At 54.9% G+C, this 19,309-nt stretch overlaps 2 gene segments (V, D, J or C); both read left to right on the forward strand.

Annotated features, from left to right (window-relative positions):
- Positions 1–552: 552 nt before the first annotated feature.
- Positions 553–10,033, forward strand: LOC128062127 (immunoglobulin lambda variable 1-40-like). The segment is given in 5 exon segments: positions 553–631; positions 741–1,075; positions 7,190–7,253; positions 7,583–7,691; positions 9,967–10,033. Coding segments are annotated over 5 exon segments (630 nt in total).
- A 737-nt stretch (positions 10,034–10,770) lies between these two features.
- Positions 10,771–11,341, forward strand: LOC128062128 (immunoglobulin lambda variable 1-40-like). The segment is given in 2 exon segments: positions 10,771–10,848; positions 10,962–11,341. Coding segments are annotated over 2 exon segments (426 nt in total).
- Positions 11,342–19,309: the final 7,968 nt, after the last annotated feature.

Consider the following 19,309-nt stretch of genomic DNA (forward strand, 5'->3'; position numbering starts at 1 on the left):
CTGAGGTCACAGCGGACACAGAGGAGGCCCCTGAACTGGCTCTGAGGCGGGGACAGTGCCCAGGGCAGGGGCAGGAGCTGTCCCTGAGGGCTCCGCTCAACAGGGCACAGGGAGCGAGTCCGGGCCTGGACACCAGGGGGCGCGCGAGGGCCACTCCTGAGCTGGTTAGTGGGGTGAGCGCGGGGCCCAGGCCCTGGCACTGCCAGGCAACCAGTGCTCAGGGCGCCTGGATGGGACCTCCCGGCCCTGGGCCCCCACAGCCCCGCCCCAGTCCACACCCTGCCCCCCTCAGGCACAGGGACAGGAAGCAGGGCCCAGGGAGGGGTCACAGAGCTGGGTGGGCAGAGAGCTGGTGGGGGTCACAGAGCGGGGGGTGTCAGAGAGCTGGGGGGTCAGAGAGCTGGGGGATCAGAGAGCTGGGTGGGGAGAGAGCTGGGGGGTCAGAGAGTGGGGGGCGGGGCGGGGAGGACGGGCTTTTGCATGAGAGGCCCCGCCCCCTCTCTGGCTATGAAGAGGGGAAGGGGCGGTGTGGGGAGCTCTGCTCAGCTGTGGGGCCACAGACGGCAGGACGCCGACATGACCACCATGGCCTGGTCCCCTCTGCTCCTCACCCTGGTCGCTCTCTGCACAGGTGACTGGATGGGGGGACAGGGGAAGGGCCCTGGGAAGACGCAAGGGCCTTGTTCCCCGCTGTCGTGTCTGGACCCCCGAGTCACCATCTCTGTCTCTCCCCCTTCCAGGAACCTGGGCCCAGGCTGTGCTGACTCAGCCGTCCTCTGTGTCCAAGTCCCTGGGCCAGAGCGTCTCCATCACCTGCTCTGGAAGCAGCAGCAACGTTGGATATGGTAATTATGTGAGCTGGTTCCAACAGCTCCCAGGATCAGCCCCCAAACTCCTCATCTATGGTGCAACCAGTCGAGCCTCGGGGGTCCCCGACCGATTCTCCGGCTCCAGGTCTGGCAACACAGCGACTCTGACCATCAGCTCACTCCAGGCTGAGGACGAGGCCGATTATTACTGTGCATCTTATGACAGTAGTAGCAGTGGTACCACAGTGCTCCAGGCCAGCGGGGAAGTGAGACGAAAACCTGCTGTCCTCTCAGACTCAGGGCTCTGGGGGCAGAAACATCCTCTGCAAAGGCAGCTGTTTCATTTGTCTCTTTGGCCTAAGACTGGGTCCAGAGTCACACCAGGGAACTTGATCCAGAAAAATCTGTTCACATCTTTCTTAATTCACCCCTTCCGCAGCTTTCTTTGGCAGCAACGCATTGTCTAATTTTCTCAACTTGAGCAGAAATCCCCAGTGCCAAGGGCGGGTGCCCTGGGGATAGAGTCCTTGATGGGTCAGGTCAGAACCAGAGAAACACAGGACAATCCTGTCTGATTCTGGACTCTTCAGAGTGTCCAGTATGTGTGCTGGGCCCAGCAGCTCTCCTTCTCTCTGATGCTAGTCGTGGACCCCTGGGGATCCCTGCTCCATTTCAGGTCTCGGGGGCTCTGCTCATTTTCCAGGTCTCAAATCTGAAGCTGGGGCTCCTTGGCCATCTATGGGCTGAGCTGAGGCCCAGGATGCTGCTCCCGCCTTTTCTGTGACAGCCTCTCAGGCTCCCCCAGAGCTCCAGGCTTGTGGAACTAGACCAGGACTCCTTTCCATTGGGGAGGTGGGGCCGCCCAGCGGCTTCCTGCTCAGCGTCTGGCCTGACCTGCTGCTGCTGCTATCACCCTGACTCCGGGTCATCCAGGGGCTCTGCCTGGGCATGGAGCCTCTTCCTGTCCCCTCTGTCCTTAAAGTCCCTCCAGCAGCCCATTCCCAGGAGAAGGTCTCAAAGGAAACAGGAAGTTCGTGTCCCCATCCCTAGGGACACAGTGTCTCTTTGCCCTGAAGCTCAGGGGCTGAGGTTGGGGTCTGACTGAGGTCATCTCAGACCTGAACTCTGACTCGGGAGCCTTTAATCTCCATCACTGGGGCATCTGCCCATTGCCTGGAGTTTCTAGAGCTCTGACACCTCTGATCGGCCCTCAACGTGAACGCCTGTGCTTTTTCTTCACAGGGGAGATCACTTTGGTTACTGCTGCACCGCCACGGGAGCATCTAAGGTGCGTCTTCCATTCGGGTCTTTGGGAACTACTGCCTCTCCATGGCCCTCACTGCTAAGATCCACCATTGATTCTTCCCGTTCAATATCTTTGTCTAACACTTGCCACATGATGTTGAATTCTTGTTATGGAGATTACATTCACTTTGGTCCTGATTTGTGGAGTTTGCACAAATTATTGTCACCAGACTCCAATATGAAAATAGTTGGTGCTTTTACAATATAACATGCTAAGGTCTTGACACATTGATGACTTTTTTCTTAAAATGAAAAAAAAAAAAGAAAAAAGACGTGTTCCATGCCTTCCCTTCCCCCAGAAGTAGTGGATGAAGCCTGGGGTTATTTCAGTTCCTTCAGTTCAGTTCAGTTCAGTCGCTCAGTTGTGTCCGACTCTTTGTGACCCCATGAATTGCAGCACGCCAGGCCTCCCTGTCCATCACCAACTCCCGGAGTTCACTCAGACTCATGTCCATCAAGTTGGTGATGCCATCCGGCCATCGCTTCTTCTGTCGTCCCCGTCTTCTCCTGCCCCCAATCCCTCCCAGCATCAGGGTCTTTTCCAATGAGTCAACTCTTCGCATGAAGGGGCCAAAGTACTGGAGTTTCAGCTTCAGCATCAGTCCTTCCAATGGAAGAATATAGGGCAGCCCTTCCCTCCTCACTTTCCCCACCATGACCATTCGCCGAGCGCATCACCAGGGGGCGCTGTGCAGCTGCTCAGAACTGGCCGAGCCGGAACACACCAGATGGTGCCCTGACCCTGCACCAGGGCTCACTGGACTGAGCTGGACGTGACAGCAGGTGCTTCCTCTCAGGGGACAAACCCAGAGCCCCGAACCCCAGGCCTCCTGCCGGGAGTGAAGCTGCACACGGGGCCCAGGACTCACACATGGAGGGTGATGGGCTCAGGGCATCATCCGGCCCCACCTTCTTCCCCAGGAGCAGAGGAGGCCAGTGGCCCCCAAGCCCACCCCTTGCACCCCTCCCGCTCCCCGCGGCCTCCTCTGCTCCTCCCCTGCTCTTTCCTAGGAGCACCCCTCTGATCCGTGACTTTCCTCCCCAGTCCGGGGCTCCTCTCTACAACCCTTCTCCAGCGACCTCCTCCTCCAGACCAGCGTCACTCTCAGGTCGTGGGGCGGTTTCCCGTCTTCCCTGACCAGACGCTCACCTCCTTGTCCTCCCTTGCAGCCCCTCTAGCCCTCCCACCAGAGAAGCCTCAGGTCTCCAGACTCCAGGGGTGACCCCAGCTCATCCCCTCCCGGCCAGGGCTGTCACTGCTGCCTTGCCTGGACCCCCTTTATCTCAGCTTATCTTCCTATGGTCACTTCTGAGTGTCCGAGGTCAGCAGACCTGACCTGTCACGCACGTTCCCTCAGCTCAGCTCTGAGGCGGATCTATGGCTCCCATCCCTCAGCCTGCCCTGTTTTCCCAGGCTGCTCAGAGATAAGCACTCCCCAGGGGAGACGCAATATGTGGCAGAAAGAGCTGGTTCTAGCCCTGCCTCACTCAAAGTCCAAAAAAGTTAAGAATGCAAATATCTTTGTAAAAATATTTTTACTGGATAATATTTAAAATTTCCTAGGATACCGATTAGTCATTTCAAAAGAATTTTTTAATAAAAAAAGAACTTACAATGATAATTAGTTTTCCAAAACTGTGCCCTTGTGAAGGAAAAATTAAGGGAGAACATAGATTTTCCATCAGTTTCATTCATGCACAGATTTTAAGGAATGACTGTAGATTTTCACTGATCCATTACCACATTTTGGTTCGTTTAAAATCTCACGCACCCAGAACGTAACACCTTACCAGTGCAGGGCAAGCTACAGTCAACTGTTTTTTTCCAACCAATCACTTCGACCTCTACCTTCTCTAACCTCCTATTTGGGACAGTTGGTCCTAGGAGCTATTATGTGTCAGGATCCCTGGGGACACACGCTGCTCAGAGCCCTTCAGTCTCAGTAACAACTGCCAGGAGCATCCCCAGGTCTGCTCCCTGCAGCCGGTGCCCTGTGCCTGCAGGAGAGACGCCCAGGAGGGGTCACTTCATAAGCAGGACACGGGCACGGGGTCCAGCGTGTGGAAAGCTTCACACACAGTAAGTTATGTTCACTACAGTAGCTCAGTCGTGTCCGCCTCTGTGTGACCCCATGGACTGCAGCACACCAGCCCTCTCTGTCCATCACCAACTCCCGGAGTTTAATCAAACTCATGTCCATTGAGTTGATGATGCCATCCGACCATCTCATCCTCTGTCGTCCCCTTCTCCTCCTGCCCTCAATCTTTCCCAGCATCAGGGTCTTTTTCAATGAGTCAGTTCTTCGCATCAGGTGGCCAAATTATTGGAGCTTCAGGTTCAGTATCAGTCCTTCTAATGAATATTCAGGACTGATTTCCTTTAGGATGGACTGGTTGGATCTCCTTGCAGTCCAAGGGACTCTCAAGAGTCTTCTCCAAAACCACACTTCAAAAGCATCAATTCATCAGCACTCAGCCTTCTTCACAGTCCAACTCTCACATCCATACATGACCACTGGAAAAACCATAGCCTTGACTAGATGGACATTTGTTGGCAAAGTAATGTCTCTGCTTTTGAATATACTATCTATGTTGGTCACAACTTTCCTTCCAAGGAGTAAGTGTCTTTTAATTTCACAGCTGCAATCACCATCTACAGTGATATTCGAGCCCAAAAAAATAAAGTCTGACACTGCTTCCACTGTTTCCCCATCTATTTCCCATGAAGTGATGGGACCGGATGCCATGATCTTCGTTTTCTGAATGTTAAGCTTTAAGCCAACTTTTACACTCTCCTCTTTCACTTCCATCAAGAGGCTTTTTAGTTCCTCTTCACTTTCTGCCATCACGGTGGTGTCATCTGCATATCTGAGGTGATTGATATTTCTCCCAGCAATCTTGATTCCAGCTTGTGTTTCTTCCAGTCCAGCATTTCTCATGATGTACTCTGCATAGAAGTTCAATAAGCAGGGTGACAATATACAGCCTTGACATACTCCTTTTCCTATTTGGAACCAGTCTATTGTTCCATGTCCAGTTCGAACTGTTGCTTCCTGGCCTGCATACAGGTTTCTCAAGAGGTAGGTCAGGTGGTCTGGTATTCCCATCTCTTTCAGAATTTTCCACAGTTGATTGTGATCCACATAGTCAAAGGCTTTGGCATAATCAATCAAGCAGAAATAGATGTTTTTCTGGAACTCTCTTGTTTTTCCATGATCCACCGGATGTTGGCGATTTGATCTCTGGTTCCTCTCCCTTTTCTAAAACCAGCTTGAACATCAGGAAGTTCACGGTTCACGTATTGCTGAAGCCTGGCTTGGAGAATTTTGAGCATTACTTTACTAGCATGTGAGATGAGTGCAATTGTGCGGTAGTTTGAGCATTCTTTGGCATTGCCTTTCTTTGGGATTGGAATGAAAACTGACCTTTTCCAGTCCTGTGGCCACTGCTGAGTTTTCCAAATTTGCTGGCATATTGAGTGCAGCACTTGCACAGCATCATCTTCCAGGATTTGCAACAGCTGAACTGGAATTCCATTACCTACACTAGCTTTGTTCGTAGTGATGCTTTCCAAAGCCCACTTGACTTCACATTCCAGGATATCTGGCTCTAGATGAGTGATCACACCATCGTGATTATCCGGGTCGTGAAGATCTTCTTTGTACAGTTCTTCTGTGTATTCTTGCCACCTCTTCTTAATATCCTGCTTCTGTTAGGTCCAGACCATTTCTGTCCTTTATCGAGCCCATCTTTGCATGAAATGTTCCCTTGATATCTCTAATTGTCTTGAAGAGATCTCTAGTCTTTCCCTTGTGTTGTTTTCCTCTATTTCTTTGCCTTGATCGCTGAAGAAGGCTTTCTTGTGTCTTCTTGCTATTCCTTGGAACTCTGCATTCAGATGCTTATATCTTTCCTTTTCTCCTTTGCTTTTCGCCTCTCTTCTTTTCACAGCTATTTGTAAGGCCTCCCCAGACAGCCATTTTGCTGTTTTGCATTTCTTTTCCATGGGGATGGTCTTGAACCCTGTCTCCTGTACAATGTCATGAACCTCCATCCATAGTTCATCAGGCACTCTATCTATCAGATCTAGGCCCTTAAATCTATTTCTCACTTCCACTGTATAATCATAAGGGATTTGATTTAGGTCATACCTGAGTGGATTATTCCTTCTAATTCTCCCTTTTCCCTTAAGCCTTAAATTTGCCTTATCCTCAGTTTTCATACACGCAAAATGACATAGTCTCCACTGTATTGAGGAACCTTGCTCGATAGGCTCCACATCAAGCAGAGTTGATCTCTGGCTGGTGAATCGGGCCTCAGACACAGATCCTGAGGAGGAACACAATTACCACACGTTGTGGGAAGCGGACACGGAGCAGCAGCTCAGAAATGGACATAAAGTCGTATTCCGTTTCACGCGGTGAGAGTAAGAATGGAGGGGCCACACTGCACAGCTTACGGCACAAATCCCCCTGAAGCCCCTCCCCTGCTCCTCCTGCTCCTCTGCCCCATGTAAGGGCATAAGGGGAGTGAGTCTAGAATACTCCACGAGGTTCCCACCGGCCAGTGAGACACGGGATCATTCAAGTTCTGATCAGAACTCACGTGTGTTTCTAATATTTTCATTTGGTACTTCGGGAGAAATTAATTTAATGGCTATATTGTTAACTTTCTCCTAAAAAGTTGCAAGTAGATAGAGGCCCTCCGTTTATTAATGGTTTCTCTGAGGAGAGGCTAGCTTAGGCCCTAGAGCGGGTGCTGCTGTGAGTGACCACACCGCAGCCCTGAGGCCCTGGGCTGCTGAGACCAGCAATGGTTTCAGGGCCTGTGTGTGGGGAGACCCCTGTCCCCTCAGAGACCCCAGGTGACTCTGTGGCTCCCTGCACCCTGAGCAGTGACATCAGTGTCGGCCGCGCTGCTGTTGCTGGAACCAGCAGAAGCCAGCGAGCCCTCCTCGGTCCTCCGGTCCTGCCACTGAGACTCCAGGAAGAACCAGGCTCTGGGGTTCCCATGGGTTTTCTGGATCCAAAGATATCTTGGCCAGCGCGGGGCTCCTGCTCGTCTCTGGGCTGCAGCGTGAGGACGAGGCTGACTCTGACCGTGCAGGCTGGTGCAACAGGGCTCCTCACAGCGACACAGGTAGATGGGAAACCGGGACGAGAGCCTCAGCCTGGCAGGGGCTTGTTCTTAGAGAACCGTGAAATCTCAAATAATACCCCTGAACAAAGTTATTCCTGAGGTATGTTCCGGTGTGGGGACGCTCTGCTCAGCTGTGGGGCGACAGAAGGCAGGATGCCCTGATGGTGTCCACCATGGCCTGGTCCCCTCTGCTCCTCACCCTGGTCGCTCTCTGCACAGGTGACTGGACGCGGGGACAGGGGAAGGGCCCAGGGAAGACATGTTCCTTTTCCCTCCTCTCCTTCCTAAAGCCCTCAGACAGTCACCATGTCTGTCTCTCCCTCTTCCAGGATCCTGGGCCCGGGCTGTGCTGAATCAGCCGCCCTCCGTGTCCAGGACTTTGGGCCAGAGGGTCACCCTCTCCCGCACTGGAAGCAGCAGCAACACTGGGGTTATTATGTGAGCTGGCACCAACAGCTCCCAGGATCGACGCCCACTCTTCTGATCTGTGAAAATGGCTAAAGGCCCTCAGGGGTCCCGGATCGATTCTCTGGCTCCAAGTCTGGCAGCTCGGCCTCTCTGACCATCTCAGTACAGCCTGAGGATGATACTGATTATTACTGTTTCTCATGGGCTGACGGCTTGAAAGTTTGCACAGTGCTTCTGGCCAGAGCAGAAGGAGACAAAGACCTGCTTCCCCCACAGCCACGGGGCTCCCCAGGCAAGGTGTCTGCCCCTCCCTTCCTGGAGGCCCTGAGGCCATGGAACCCAGCAGACTGGGTGTCCCCTGAGTGCAGCCCAGCTGCCCTCTCAGCCCAACTCCCCTCCCGAGGGCAGTGGCCCACAAGGGGTGGTCACAGGCCCCTGGATGACGGAGCTGCTCACACAGGTGCCCCCGGTTCCCAGGTCAGAGTTAGCAGCACAGAGCAGGGGGTCAGTGCCGCCCTTGCTGGGTCACTGGGCAGCGAACGCACATCCCTGAGCTTCCGCCACAGAAGCATCTCCTGTTAAAGGAAGAGGAAATGGAACCCAGAGTTTCTACAGCAATTTCCACACAGGCCAGGATCCAGTAAAAACTGTCACTTTTGTCAAGAACCAGAAAACTAAGTATTGAAGGGAAATGAGACGGCATAGACATCAATGCTGAGATGCCTCAGATGATGAAATCAGGTGACAGATATTTTTAGGGCAAGACATCAAATCTATTTGATAAGCAAATACAAACACTCTTGGGTCCTAAGGAAAAGGAGATCAACGTTCCAGGAGAAAAAGTAGTCAGACTCACCTGAAAATACTTTAGGAGAAATAAAAAAGAAGTATCTGTACACTGTCCAAGACATGTAATACTTACTGCTGTTCAATTCATTCGTTTATTGAAAGGGTGTTTGGTGACAGGATAACAGAGCCGGCCTGCTTCCTCTCATAAGGCTTCCCGGGTGTCGCTAGAGGTAAAGAACCGCCTGCCCATGCAAGGGGCATAAGAGATGAGGGCTCTGTCCCTGGGGTGGGAAGATCCCCTGGCGCAAGAAACGGCAAACTACTCCAGTATTCCTGCCTGGATAATCCCATGGACAGACGGGCCTGGTGGCCTACAGTCCGCGGGGTCGCAGAACAATCAGACAGGATTGAGAACCAAGCAATTGAGCAGAACATTGCTCCCACTCTCAACGCCGTGAACGTTCCCCGGCTGCGTCACCAGGGGGCGCTGTGCACCGCTCAGAACCGGCAACCTCTCAACACATCCCCTTGGTCCCCCGAGCTGGCCCTGCCCCCGGGCTCAGCGGCCTGAGTTGGACGGGACAGCAGGTGCTTCCTCTCAGGGGACAGACTCAGAGCCGCGGCCCCCAGGCCTCCTCCTGGGACTGAAGCAGCACACGGGGCCGAGCACCCAGAGTTGGAGGGTGAAGGGGTCAGGGGGTCATCAGTCCCCACCCTCTTCCCAGAAAGAGAGGAGGGGAGGAGCCCCCCGAGCCCACCCCGTGCACCCCTCCAGCTCTCCTCAGCCTGCGCCCGTCCTCCTCATCTCTGCTCACAGCCTGCCCTCCCGCTCCCCTCACTCATGACTCTCCTCCCAATCCTGGGCCTCTCTCTTTCTACAGACATACACTGTTGACCTCCACAGTGATGACCCAGCTCATGCTCTTAGGAGGTCATGAACAGTTTCCAGATCTTCCTGAAACATTCCTTCCTCATCCCCCTCCTTGAACCTCTCTAACCCTTCCTTCCCAGGAAGCCTCAGGTTTCCGGCTCTCAGGTGTGACCCCAGGTCTTCCCCTCCTCTCAGCTGTGACCCCAGGTCATCCCCTCCTCTCAGCTGTGACCCCAGGTCGACCCCTCCCTGTTTCACCCCTGGTTCCTCCTCATTTCCCAGGGGATCCACTGCTGCCCCCCAGCAGCTGATTTATCCCGTGAACACTCACACGGTATCTTGTGTGCCAATCGAGTGAGGAGTCAGGAGGGGAGAGAAACCCTGGTTCTGAGACCTGGGAATTGATTGCTGGCTGAGGAGCGTCTGTGCTCAGCTGCTGTGGGACTGACTTTATGCACAGTGAGCCCGGGTGACGCTGCGGGTGCCCTGGGCTGGGAAAGGAGACCCTGTCCTGGGGCTCTGCCCCCGGGGCCCTGACTGCTGCTCTGTCTGGACCACGCCTAAGTCAGGTTTGCTCCCCATGGTCCCGTCTGGGATTCCTGAGAACAGCTCATCTGCCTTGTCCTGTCCTGTCGCTCCTCTCAGATCCGAGGCCGACCCATGGCTCCGATACCTCAGCCTGCCCTGTGTCACAGATAGGACGTCCTGCTAAGACATGAAAATCCTTCAGTGGAGATGCTGTGTCAGAAAGGCTTTAAAATGATCTTATTTAAAGAACAGAATCTACAAGGAAAATGATGTTTTGGAAATAGTACCACGGCAAGGTAAAATTAAAACAGAGCCAGAGTCGGACACAACTTAGTGACTGAACCACAACATTTTCTTCAGTTAAGTTCACGCATCTATTTTAAGGGATGACCTTAGATTTTTACTAATCCACGATCCCATTTTGGTTGATTTGAAATCTCAAAGTCACAGATCTACTGTGTAACACTCACATGCACTACAGGGTAGATTACACCTGGATCTTTTTTCCCAACACAACACTTCCTGAACTGCGTAACTTCAAAGCCAGTTTTGGGAAAGTTGACTCTAAGAGCTCTGATCACTAGGTCACAGGATGCATGTCTGGGCCAGGACACCAGGGGGCGGTGCCAAGCCATTCCTGTGGGTCTGCAGCTATGAGCTGAGCTGAGTCCCCTGGTGCTTCCTGGTGCTTACTGCTCAGGGTTCCCAGCTGTGACCTCCCACCCCCAAGGCCCACACAACCCCACCTCTGATCGCCCACTGGTCTCCCTCAGGCACAGGAAGCTGAGCCAGGTCCCAGAGGTCATCAGAGCATTGTGGGGGTTGGGGGAGGACGGTCATTTGCATGAGCGGCCCCGCCCCCTCTCAGGGTATGAAGAGGGGAAGCAGCGGTGTGGGGACGTTCTGCTCAGCTGCGGGGCCACAGACGGCAGGACGCCCTGACCGTGTCCACCATGGCCTGGTCCCCTCTGCTCCTCACCCTGGTCGCTCTCTGCACAGGTGACTGGATGGGGGGGTGGGCAGGGGAGGGGTCTTGGGAAGACACACATGCTGTGTTCCCTGCTATCATGTCTGGACCCCCGAGTCACCATCTCTGTCTCTCTCCTTTCCAGGATCCTGGGCCCAGGCTGTGCTGACTCAGCCGTCCTCCGTGTCCGGGTCCCTGGGCCAGAGGGTCTCCATCACCTGCTCTGGAAGCAGCAGCAACATCGGTAGATATGGTGTAGGCTGGTTCCAACAACTCCCAGGATCAGGCCTCAGAACCGTCATATATTATAGTAGCAATCGACCCTCGGGGGTCCCCGACCGATTCTCTGGCTCCAGGTCTGGCAACACAGCCACCCTGACCATCAGCTCGCTCCAGGCTGAGGACGAGGCCGATTATTACTGTACAGCTTATGATAGTAGTAGCAGCAATGGCACAGTGCTCCAGGCCAGGGGGGAAGCGAGACAAAAACCTGCTCTCCCCCAAGTCACGGGCCTCCCGGGCTGAAGCATCTTCTGCCAAAGCAGACACTTCTGTGGTCTGTTTAGTTTAAAACAGAGGTCTGAGCCCCACCCCAGGAAATTGGTCTGGGAAATCCTTTCAGTTCTTCATTCTGCGCCCTCACCAAGTCTTTGCTTTTCACAACCACATTTTATATGAATATCTGAAGTTGAGCAGAAGGCCCTGAATGCCAGAGGCGGGTCCTGGCGGACAGAGTCCATGACGGTCGGGTCAGAACCAGAGAGGCAGCGTCCAGCTGTGTCTGATCAGGACCCTCAGCTCCTCGGCCGTCCCTGGCAGAGCTGGGGCCCCGGCTGCTGCTCCTGCCTCTCCTGTGACCGCCTCTCAGGCTCCCCCAGGGCTCCAGGCCTGCGGGGACTAGACCAGGACTCCCGCGTCACTGGGGGAGCCGGGGCAGCCCAGGGGCTTCCTGCTCAGGCTCTGCTGGAGCTTAGCAGCTGGCCCACGCTGGGCCCAGGTCATCGGGGGGTCTGCCCGAGCATGGAGGCTCCTCCTCTCCCCTCTGTCCTCAAAGTCCCTCCAGCAGCACAGACCCAGGAGAGGGTCTCAAAAGACACAGAAAATCTGTCTCCCATCGCTGGGGACACGGGGCCTGTTAGTTCTCTGTCTCAGTGTCCGAGGTGGGGGTCCGTCAGCTCATCTCAGCCCTGGGAGGCCCCCACGCCCTCGGCCTCTCTCCTGCACAGGGAGCAGGTCCTGCTCTCGGCCTCCTCTGTCCCCTCGTGGTGTCCGGGGCTGAGGCAGGGGGACTCAGCCAGGGTCGCTGACGCCATGGACGCTCAGCCACACTCACCTGCCTGGGAACAGCAACACTGTTGGCACCGAGGGGGCGGCTTGGCTGCCGTCTCAGTGGTGCTGAGTCCCAAGCTTTGAGCACAGGAGTCACAACCCACCTGCAGGGTCTCAGCGAGGCTGGCGGGCTCCGATTTGGGTCGGGCCCCCTGACCGTCTCTGGGCTGATTGTTCCTGCTCAGCTGGGACTCAGCCCTGCTGCTCACAGGAGGTCTCAGGCCAGGGGGAAGTGACCCCCACCCTGAGCTCCAGGCCTCACCCCCACGTGGGTCACGGAGCACAGGTCACACGCCTGTGTCCTGCTCCCTGTCACTGCCCTTTCACTCACACGTGCGGGGTCTGCACATTGGCCGCCTGGGCTGTGGGCCCACAGTTAACAGATATATAGTTTGGAATAAGTGGGATTATTCCTTCTAATTCTCCCTTTTCCCTTAAGCCTTAAATTTGCCTTATCCTCAATTTTCATACACACAAAATGACATATTTTCCACTGTATTGAGGAACCTGGCTCAATAGGCTCCATATCAAACAGTGAGTGTTTTTGGCTGGGGAATCGGGCCTCAGACACAGATCCTGAGAAGGATCACAATTACTGCACGCTGTGGGACGCGGACACGGAGCAGCAGCTCAGAAATGGACGTAGAGTCATGTTTCGTTTCACGCGGTGAGAATAGGAATGTTGTGGCCGTACGTCACAACTTACTGCAGAGGTTTTCACCCTAAGCCTCCTCAGCTGCTCCTCCCCACCCTTCTGGCCCGTGTGAGGTCATTTAGGGGAAAGGGAGATTAGAATACTCCACGACGCTCACACCATCTTGTCAGACGCATGCTCACTTTCAGATCCGCTCATGAGTCATGAGTCTTTCTGTTATTTTCATTTGATATTTTGAAAATCTTAATTTCATAGTTGTATTAATGGCAACGCACTCCAGTATTCTTGCCTGGAGAATGCCACGGACAGAGGAACCTTGTGGGCTACAGTCCATGGCGTCGCAAGACTCAGTCACGAGGGAGTGACTTTCACTATTGATAACCCAAGTTGTAAGTGTATTGAGTCCACCCCTGTTTATTGATGGTTTCTCTCACCACAGAATAGCTGATCCCCTGGTGCTGCTGTGGGTGTCAACATTGAATCACCAGCCCTGAACCATGGACTCTTGTGATCAGCAATGGTTTCAGGGCCTGTGTGTGGGGGAGACCCCTGTCCCGTCAGAGACCACAGGTGACTCTGTGGCTCCCTGCACCCTGAGCAGTGACATCAGTGTCGGCCGCTCTGCTCTTACTGGAACCAGCAGAAGCAAGCAAGCCCTCCTCAGTACTCCGGTCCTACCACTCAGACTCCAGGAAGAACCAGGCTCCGGGGTCCCCACGGGTTTTCTGGATCCAAAGATGCCTTGGCCAGCACAGGGCTCCTGCTCGTCTCTGGGCTGCAGCGTGAGGACGAGGCTGACTCTGACCGTGCAGGCTGGTGCAACAGGACTCCGCACAGCGACACAGGTAGACAGGAAACCGGGACAAGAGCCTCAGCCTGTCAGGGCCTTGTTCTTAGAGAACCGTCAAATCTTATATAATACCCCAGAATCAATTTATTCCTGAGGTATGTTCTGGTTCATAGTATGTCTGCTCCCAATGGTACAGTCAGTTTTGCTGAAGTCTCAGAAAATGTAAACAGATTCTGATTCCACTGAAGTGCACCCTGGGCAGCTGTGTGATCACGGGAGCCATGGAGCTCAGCTCCCTCACTTGAGATCAGGAGCAGGAGTCTTTCCCAGCTGCGCCTCCAGCAGAGTCCGTGGACCATCCCAGCAGGCAGATCGTCCCCCAGGGTGTGAACTCTGCTCCTGAAGGGGCAGAGCAGAGAGCGTGAGGAGTGAGGGGCACCGGGGATACATCACAGGTGGCAGGGAGCCCCGGGAGTGGCTCTCCTGACCCACAGGTGCTGGCTCTGAGCTGCCCTCTGCTCCTCTCATCTCCACCCCATTGGAGCATTTCCTCCTTCAGGGCTGGTGTGGTCTGTGGCCTGTCAGGAGCAGGGGCTCCCCACGATGTGCCCGGGTCCCTCTGCCTGTGATGCCCCTGATGAGCCCAGATCTGGGAGCACCATCTCCTGCCAAGGGAGCAGCAGGGATACGGGGACCACCAGGCAATGATGACAAGGGGTTCCAGGCAAAGCCCTGCCTTTGTGACCTAGAACAGAGGTCTGGGGGAGTCAGGGGTTCGGCCCTGTTCTCCTACAGCTGGTTGGACCACACGCCCTCCTGGATCACACTGGGCCCCACCCATCCTGATGAGGAGGCTGGTCATCAGTGTCACACAGCTCATCACTAACCACAGGCACAGGAATTCCCGCGTGATGGGGATGTCTGGTGAAAGCTTGCCCTGTACTCCCGTGTCGGCCCCATCACTGCCCTGACCCTGCCTGCGACGTCCCCAGTGCTGGTTGAGGCCTCTGCGGTCACTTGGGCTGTCAGTACCAGGCAGGCTCACACCCTCATCCTGGTCCCTTTCATGGGGTCCATGAAATTGACTCCTTTTCTCCAAATACAAGCAAAATCTCCATGTGCCCAGATACACAGTGTCTCACAGGTTCTGGGCAGGATGTTGAGGAAGCAGAAGCTCAGCATCTGTGCCCTGGACCCCAGGGGCCTCTCCCACCCCCGCACGCCCCTCTCCTGCTCAGCAGACACCAGGCTTTGTGCTCTGCCCTGAACCCTGACGCTTAGGGAAGCTGGGTGCCTCCCTGTCTCTGGACACTGCACCCTAGGAGCCCTCCTCTCCAGGTGAAGGAGACCCTTCCCCTTAGGACATGGTTCTCAGACTCCTCACTTGCTCATTTCCTCCTCTTTTCCCTGATGACCTCTCCCATTTTTCCCTTCCTGGTTCCTTGTTTGAGATGATATTGGGTAAATGTCACTATTTTGGACAGAGACCTTATAAACCCACCTCTGTTAAATCTATGGAGTCTAACCAATGAATGTCAGCCATGCCCAGTGACGATCAGGTAACAGGTCAGAAGGGTTTCTCAGTCAGGAAAGGAGGGGTCTTGACAAGGATGAGATCCCCATTTATAGTTATAATCGTGTATATCAAGCACTTAATATAGAAAGCTTTCAAAATTCGACTCAAAACATCTTTAATCTTTAAATATATGAGTCAAAAAGTACTGTGAGGAGCAGGTTCAAGGGTAAAGGAGAACCCCTGGGAGTGATCAAGGAAAGGTCGGCTATCCCTGAGAACCTCACATCCTCTTGGGAAAGACAGAAATAGGGACAGAGCGGTGCACTCCAGGCCGGGGTGGCCCCTGGTGACCTTGCAAAGCCAACATCAACCACACACCAACCCGGGAGGGAAATTCAGACAGGATCGTGACCAGGAACCACCTATGGGCCTCTGGGATTTTGAATCCTGGACCCTCGTTCAGGTGGTTGTGTTCTGATACTGAACCCAGGAGCTGGGCAGAGCAAACTCAGACCGAGGAAATCCTGAAATTCATTTATCAGCATTGCATTAAAAGGCCTGAAGTCAAAGTTACTTGGAAAAATTAATGACCCGCCCCAAACTCCACGGAAAGGATTCATTCTACTGCCCTGGGGGTGACATCAGGAAGACCCAGCTGCAAGTGTGAGAAAGCCCTTCCCGGAGGCTGTGAAGTAGGGGGAGGAGGAGGCCTGAGGCCAGCAGGGGGCGCTGTGGGTCTGGTCCTGAGAGCGCAGGGTCCTGGCCAGGCAGCCTGCACCTCCTCCCTTGGCTCTTGCCCACGTGGGCAGCAGGGTCCTCACTGGAGGGTGACGCCCTGCACCGGGGCCCCCAGGGGACACGGCAGCTCTCAGCTCAGAGCCACAGGCTCGCCTCTCAGTTCCTGCTGCTCTGGCGTGGGGTCCGTGCCCAGACCTGACATCCACCCAAGGACAGAGGGACGGTCATACAATGAAAATGGACTTCCTTCAGGAACCTCGCCCTCCAGGGACACCTGGACAGGGGGTGAGACCCCTGCAGAGGCTGCCCCACTGCCCGCAGAGCGCCCGGGTGTTCCCAGCGGAGGAGGGATGCAGGCAAGAGCGCTCTGTCACCATCCATGTCCTTTAAAAGTGTTCCCTGTGGTGTTATTTGGCAGTTTCAGCATTTTAGAGTGAAGCATGGAAACTGGTATTGTGTCAGTTTTTGTGGCTTCATTCCTCGTTCCTTCCCTTTATGTGACCACTTCTTCCATCTAAAAACTTGACATATATGAAATCACATATCTCCCAAAGCTATCTTCAGTACATTTGCATAATAAGAAAAGATTAACTAGGAATATCATATTTTTCACGTCTATGAGTTGAGGTTCTCAGGCACCTCTGACAAAAATCACGTGAATGTTATTAAACAGCTACTTTAGCAGCAAATCTAACGTGAATACAAAATAAGAATAGTATTTAACATTTTTTATGTTAAAGAAACAAGAGATAAACAAGACTTTCTCCGTCTCTTCCACACACGTTAACACTTGAGATGTCTGAGCTCCTTCTCCTCCTCGTTGCCCCCACACCCCTCCCCTGTCCCTTCGGCTCCAGAGCAGAACCACAGGGAAGGGAGTTTTACAAGGTCCACGATGGTCACCACACCTACCTGTTCACACACGGGTTTTTTCCATTTCTGATGATGAGACATGTGTTCCCACCTTATTGTAACTGAGCTTGCCAGCTATCATCATTGAATGATGACATGGTGACCTTTCCCCCTACTATTGGTCTATTGAACGGCTATTGAGCTACAGAGAAGGCAATGGCACCCCACTCCAGCATTCTTGCTGGGAAAATACCGTGGACAGAGGCGCCTGGTGGGCTGCAGTCCATGGGGTTGCTGAGACTCGGGCACGACTGACCGACTTCATTTTCACTTTTCACTTTCATGCACTGGAGAAGGAAATGGCAACCCACTCCAGTGTTCTTGCTGGAGAATCCCAGGGACAGGGGAGGCTGGTGGGCTGCCGTCTATGGGGTCACACAGAGTCAGACATGACTGAAGCGACTTAGCAGTAGCCCTGAAGCTACTCCACATTGGCATGGCTTTTTATAACACAGGAGGCTGTCACCACAGGCCTGGCCGTGTGACTCTATATGGAACTCTCCACCCCCAGCCCTGATTCACCAGCACCGGGACTAGAGACACTTTACAGGACTGTGCTCCAGGGCGACCGCTCACCCTTCACAGCAGACACAGGCTCCGGGATCTCCTGCTCGGCTCAGGGCTGGAGGAGGGGAACAGCACCGCCCAGACGGGAGGCAGGGTTCCCTGAGAAGACAGAGTGTTCTTAAGAAGGGCTCAGGTTTGGGAAAGGCTGGATTACTGCGGCAAGAGAGACAGACTTGCAAACTCCTCCTTCAGGCTCAGACACTCCGGGGAGGAGATAGAGGACCGAGGTCACCAGGTCACGGGGGCACATCTGCTGAAAGACGTCTCCCCATCTCTCAGGGGCTCCTCCCCAAGCTGTCCCCGCTGTGCATGAGGTCCAGCATCTGCCTCCTTCAAGTCCCCCCCACCCCAGGGCCTCAGGTGACCTGGGCAGGAAGAGGAGGAAGGGATTTGCATGAGGCGCCTCCTCCTCCTGACAGGCTGGAGGCATGAAAAGGCCCAGGACCCCGCCTGCAGCCCAGGAGGTGAGGAGGCCGTGTCCTGGGAGGGGCCCCACCGTGGCCTGGACGGTGCTCCTGCTCGGGCTGCTCGCTTGTGGCTCAGGTCAGGGGCCGAGACTCGGCACGCTTGGGGCACCTCCATGCAGGGTCTCAGGGCCCTGTCTCCATAACAACCCCTGTCTCTCTCTTGTTCCTTTTAGGGGTGGATGCTCAGACCATGGTCCAGGAGCCAGCACTGTCAGTGTCTCCAGGAGGGATGGTCACCCTCACCTGGGGCCTTAGCTCTGGGTCAGTCACCACCAGTAACTCCCCTGGCTGGTTCCAGCAGACCCCAGGCCAGGCTCCCAGAACTGCTTTCTAAGCACAAACACCCGCCCCTCTGGGGTCCCTGCTCGCTTCTCTGGCTCCGTCTCTGGGAACAACGCCGCCCTCACCGTCACGGGGCCCAGCCCGGGGCCGAGGCCGTCCCTCACTGTGCTCGGCACACGTTAGCCGCAATGCCGCAGGGTACACCCTCATGGGGAAGCGCTGCCCAAGCCTGCCCCTGTGCTCAGAGGGCTCGGCGCTTCGAGTCGGGAAGGCACAGAGGGGGCAGAAAAGCTCACCAGCCCGTGGGGAGGGGGCTCTGGGGTCCCATCTCCTTCCAGCCGTCCATGGCCCCGCGCCTGCTCCTGTGTCTCCCTTGGGGGGGTCCAGCTCTTCGTGGGACCCCCTCTCTGCCCATAATGATGTGGAGGGGAATCAGGTCCACATTTTATCAACCTTGAGAGTCAGAGTCCCCAGCACAACCAGCATGACTCTCCTTGCTGACTTTGATGATGACCCTTGGTGACCTCTAAGGTTGGCAGACGAAATCCAGCAACTGCACCCTGGCAGGGGGTCTCAGCTCCGCTGTGCGGGGACCTGGTCTCCCAGCCCCTCCTGGCTGAAGTGGGCAGGGCCCCATGACGCTGGGGGTGAGGTGCCACTGGGGCTCCAGCCCGTCACAGCCTGAGCCTGGCCTGGAGTCAGGCTGGTCAGCTCTCCAGGTCCCCGTCCAACCCCTTGGCAGCCAAGGAGGGGCTGAACTTCTAGGCCATCCCAGCCTGAGAATGACCGGGGGAGAAGCCAGGCTCGTCTGTGCCCCGCTGACAGTGCCAAGACTTGAGCAGGGAATTAAAGATAACACCGTCAGTGACACCGCCAGGAGCGCAAGGAGCCGACGCGCGGAATGTGGCCAAGGTCCCTGTGAGTGAATCTGAGGCTGTGGAAACATACGCATCTTCACAGGCTCCAAACTTAGTAACAAACGGATTTTGGGGTTTCAGCAAGAGGATGTTATTTCCCTGCTTTTCTTTTCTCTTCCACTCGGAGGAGGTGGTCATAACTTCAGAGGGTCCACCTCTCCGACCTCGTGTGGCCGGTCCCCAGGGTCAGCAGCCTCTACCTCCCCTTCTTCTGACCTTGACACGTACTCGGACCTCGGACCTGAGTGCCCTCCTGTCCCTGCAGGGAGGTCACCTCACGTGCCCTCACATCTCAACTGACCCCTCACGGTTTTGTCCAG

Source organism: Budorcas taxicolor, chromosome 17, assembly GCF_023091745.1.
Source record: "Budorcas taxicolor isolate Tak-1 chromosome 17, Takin1.1, whole genome shotgun sequence".
Classification (NCBI taxonomy): Eukaryota; Metazoa; Chordata; class Mammalia; order Artiodactyla; family Bovidae; genus Budorcas; species Budorcas taxicolor.